The sequence below is a fragment of the Monopterus albus genome, unplaced genomic scaffold (assembly GCF_001952655.1).
Source record: "Monopterus albus unplaced genomic scaffold, M_albus_1.0 scaffold48.1, whole genome shotgun sequence".
Lineage (NCBI taxonomy): Eukaryota > Metazoa > Chordata > Actinopteri > Synbranchiformes > Synbranchidae > Monopterus > Monopterus albus.
Window position 1 is genome coordinate 1,122,975 of NW_018127928.1, and position 4,571 is coordinate 1,127,545.

Consider the following 4,571-nt stretch of genomic DNA (forward strand, 5'->3'; position numbering starts at 1 on the left):
CCTGCTGAAAAGTTGGAGGAGGAGAGGGCATGCAGGTTACAGAATTCAGACTGTGAGCAAAGAAACCAGAGAACAAGCCAGATCCATTGGCATAATTATCTTGTTCTCTCCCAGGTAACCGACAAAAACACAGATGAGGATGCAATATTCATTTAGTTTTGCCAAAAATGCTTGCACTAGGATTTCCAAAACAAATCAGTCAGTCTTTGTGTTGTGGACCAATTTCATCATTTTACACTGGATGGTGTGGCTCATCTCTGGCAGTAGAATATCAACAAGTCACATGTACCTTCATGATCAGTGGATAAGAGGCTGGTAGAGGTCACTGAAAGAGCAAAGACCTGTGCAGTGTTTGTGCCTGTCAGAGAGGGGGAGGTGGTTGCTGTAACGGCAGCAGATGAAGCTGTTGGCAACCTGTTCTTATGATCCTCCGTTTCCCATTGGCCACTGCATACATCTGTATGCCCCGAAGCCACTAATCCTGGCCCTGTGATTGGCTCGAAGGGAAGGCGGGGCAGAAACATACAGATTGCTAAGGTAGCACACCACACACGTCTTAAGTGATCTTCTCATGCTGGATCTGGTAGTAACAGGCCTGCAAGTGGAAAAAGCACAGAAATAAGACAGATGAAGGACAGCGTAGTCAAAAACATTCATTTTTCCATATTTAGGACCCATCTAATGACATAACAATCACTTTCTGGGAAAGTATAGCTTTAAAAGCCTGTGTGTGCTACCTTGAGTGTGGTGAACATGATTCCATGCTCTCCGTGTTGTACACAGGGGTCCATCAGGTCTTCGATCAGGCTGACCTCTGACCCCAGGTTCCTGATTCTGAAGAAGAAATCAAATGTCCAACAAGTGTCATATGATTGTGCACCTGATATTTCTGAAAAATACTGAAACTGATTATCAATACTTAATTAAAGCTGCAACAATTGGCAATTATAAAATTTCTCATAGATTAGACAATGACAGAGAAATAAAAATCAGCAATAAAAAAAAAGACTGTTAGTTTGCATCATTGACATAATATACAGTCTCACTACTGCTAAAGACCTGCCGTGATCATGACTCTTCAATTATAATGCAGTGCCATTTTTCACCAGCAATGACTAACAAGATTTATTTAAGACTTTAGATTTCCAATCATGTAATTACATTTTTTAAAATTAAATCCAATTGAAAGTCTCTGTTCAATGTTAAAGCTGAGGTAACATGGGACGGTTCATTTTCCACACTGCTAATTTAATTATTTGAAATTAGGTGGTTACAGCAGGTGTTTCTTACAACTTCACACCCACTTTGTGGTGCTACCCTGTGCTCCAGCTGCTGTGATGTATAGCAGACAAAAATAACAGAATTTAGCTTTTTTTTTCTTCTTCTGAGTTAGTTTTTTGTTTCCATCAACACATCTCATCTTCCATAAAATAATATGCTCCCTGTCTCATATGTGTAAATATTTTGTTTGTTTTGGTTTGGGTCTGACCGAGCTCGCAGCACCACGTAGAGGAAGACAGGAAAGAGGTCATCCATAGACCACAAGAAATCTAGCTTCAGCAGCGACTGAACTTCCTGTGTGATCTCCTCAAAGGTGAGCTGGATCACCTGCAGCTTGTCTGATGGGGTGAATGTTGTGCTGCAAACAAACAAGAAACAAAAAAAAAGCTAATTTAGGGTAAGAATGTACAACTTATTCTTTTATTCAGCTATAATGTGATTTCTTTGCCTTAGTTGTACAATTTCCCTGTATGTAGTAAGGAGGGGGGATACAACTATTTCACTGCATTTTACTGAAGGTAAATTTTACTGGCTGTCAGTTAAAAAACAGACAAAGGCACTTTCAGACTAGTTTATGTTTTTAATTAAATTTAGAGTTGCTGCATAGAGCTGTACCTGATCTGCTGTAGTGTTTCCACTGCAGAGGCGAAGCAGGCATCCTTGGTGCTGGAGAGGACCTGGTGGAGACGCATAGGCCATAAGAAACACTGTTTACATCTTTTACTGTCATGATATGCTGTCACATATAATATGATGATTAATTAAAAATATCTAATAAGACATTGTTCGATTACTACTGCTCTCATGTTAGTTTCATTTGCTCAGTGACCGTAAAGAGCGAAGTAAGCACACTTGTTTGTAAAACCCAAGCGCTAAACATATGATAAAGCTTACATACCTGCTGCTTCTCCCCTAGCATAGGCAATGAGACGGAAATAGAAATGGGCCAAAATTTTCTGAGGGGAATAAAAACAAACAAACAAAGAAAGTCACTAACTTGCATAAAAACTGAGAAATGAGGCTAGCCACTCTTTCACTGAGGCCTGTGTTCAGTTATGCTGCATGACATACTGCTGGACGCCCAGGAAGGCAAGCAGGGCAAGGTCAGGCTGCTTGTTGAGGCGGAGGACACACTCCCAGTAGAGGTCATCCTCTCTCTCCTTGTCCAGAGCATAGAGGGTGAAGAGTGGTGGGTAGAGACGAGGCAGCAGGACAGGAAGCAGCAGAGCGGAGCTGCTCACCACACGGCTGAGGGGAAGAGACACACAGGGGAGGTTAATGTTGTCTGGTGGACCCAAAGTGGCCACCAAAGCTACAGGGGGATCTAGAGTTTGTACCAAGGTTTTGGTGACTCCAGGGGGGCATCAGTGGAGCCTGGCTCCATCTTGTCCTGGAGGCTGCTGGTCGGCTCTGGGATTAGACCACCCTCTTCTGGCAGCTCTGGGAACAAAAACCTACAGAGCATTGAAGAACACACACGAGGAAAGATATTCATGAACAACAGAAAACATAAGCTTATATGGCGATAGCTGCCTTCAACGTACACATATATTCTGCATCTACCTCTTCAGCTATATTAAATTTGTACATTCACTGAAGTTATGCTTTGGGCGTAAGGTTACTATGCTGTATGTGAACTACCTGATGATCTGGAAGATACAATTGAGGTAAGACTTGATCTCGTTGACAGCCTGATGCAGGAGCCGACGGTTGGCTCCAACACCCACATAGGTCATTCTGTAGACTGCCACCAGGGTCTCCACCAGTCGGCCCAGTGGGTGGAGGGGAGTGTCACATGCCTGGAGGAGTGAGAGTAAATCTATGAGAAAAATCTTTTGATTTTCTAAAAAACCACTCCTTTAATACAATCAAACTTGAAAAAACTCTTATTTTTAAGGTCATAATTGCAGAACAGTGCATGTGTGCATATGTGTATGAGTGGTTGGACTGTGGTATTTTTATTTAAAGAGGATGGCTTTTTAGTGAGAAACTGGTAGCACCCAGGAGGCTATAAAAGAACACCCTGAGCACACTGAGGGGATAAATTGCACTGCTCCTTTAATGAATTGTCTATGGTTTGCTTTTGTGTATTGTTGTACTGCTTTTGCACCTCGGAGCAATGAATGTCCTTCATTGCTAATTTGATTATATGGGGAAAAACATCAATAACATTTCCTTTAATAACAGGCAGCCTAAAATTAGAGACTCAGTCATTAAGAATAAACTAAATAGCCAGGAAAAACAGCCCAGCCTCCACAGACCAGGTCTGTCCAATGTGAACATGAAACTTAAAGCGCAGCCAACTTATTTGGTCAAAGTACAAGGAAATATGTTTAACAGCTAAATATAAATCATGAAACTATACTGTCAGCCTCCCAAAGATGATTCAAGTGAATGAATGACTGAGTGGTGGGTGAGCTCACCTTGATGAGGTAGAGGTGAATGCTCTGATATCTCTCCATGGTGACTGGTCCTGTGTGCTGCGGGATGACCTCCAAACTCTCCAGGGTTCTGCTGTGACTTCGGGACAACAACTCCGGGCTGAGACATAAACAAGGCACGCATTGGAAATGCAAACTCTTAGTAGCAATGAGGTAAAACACTCACAGTATAACTCCCTTTTAAATGAACTATAATTCATCAATTACTGCAGTTTATTAACTTTTACTTTCTGACAAGAAAGAATCCAAAAACAAAAAATTTAAAAAATGTCCAACTGTGTGTACCTGTCCTGGATGTGTTGTCGGCTGGTGGTGAGGGCCATAGTGATGTTCTCCCAAGCCTTCCAGCTCTCTCCTTGGCCTGGAGCCTCACAGCCCAGCTGTCTCCAACACTCGTCGAACACTGCCTGCCACTTATCCTCCGCACACACACACAGACGCCCCAGCTTCCTGCCACATCACACACATATATAGTATGTATTTATAACATGATCAATAAAGTAGCCCTGATAATTTCAGACACTGTGAGCTTACACAGCATGAGCCTTTTCTTTGTCAGTGTCGAACAGGTGTGGTTTGAAGTAGGAGCCCGTCACCTTGAGGCCAGAGCCCCACTCGCCATTAAAAGAGCCCTCCAGGTAGTCACCATTCGGCATGGTCAGTACGCCCTGAGAAGAGTCAATCAGCACAATAAACTACACTGAAGTAGATTATAAATACTGCAGTATTTTTGAATATATTTCCATTGTGCTACTGCCTCATTCAGATATACACAGATCAGCCATAACATTTTGACCACTGGCAGGGGGAGTGTATAACACTGACTATCTGTTACAGTGGCCCCTGTCA

At 42.5% G+C, this 4,571-nt stretch overlaps 1 protein-coding gene across 3 annotated transcripts in view; it reads right to left on the minus strand.

Annotated features, from left to right (window-relative positions):
* Positions 1–4,571, minus strand: part of als2b (alsin Rho guanine nucleotide exchange factor ALS2 b) — a 20,761-nt gene continuing 16,190 nt past the window's right edge. For all 3 annotated transcript variants that reach the window (XM_020600718.1, XM_020600716.1, XM_020600717.1), the window contains exons 24-34: positions 4,257–4,390; positions 4,008–4,172; positions 3,705–3,822; positions 2,923–3,080; positions 2,619–2,735; positions 2,353–2,529; positions 2,180–2,237; positions 1,897–1,958; positions 1,490–1,639; positions 738–834; positions 1–595 (exon numbers count right to left, since the gene is read on the minus strand). In XM_020600718.1, coding sequence (XP_020456374.1) covers positions 557–595; positions 738–834; positions 1,490–1,639; positions 1,897–1,958; positions 2,180–2,237; positions 2,353–2,529; positions 2,619–2,735; positions 2,923–3,080; positions 3,705–3,822; positions 4,008–4,172; positions 4,257–4,390 — 1,275 coding nt within the window. In that variant the 3' untranslated portion in view covers positions 1–556. The remainder of the gene's footprint in view (positions 596–737; positions 835–1,489; positions 1,640–1,896; positions 1,959–2,179; positions 2,238–2,352; positions 2,530–2,618; positions 2,736–2,922; positions 3,081–3,704; positions 3,823–4,007; positions 4,173–4,256; positions 4,391–4,571) is intronic.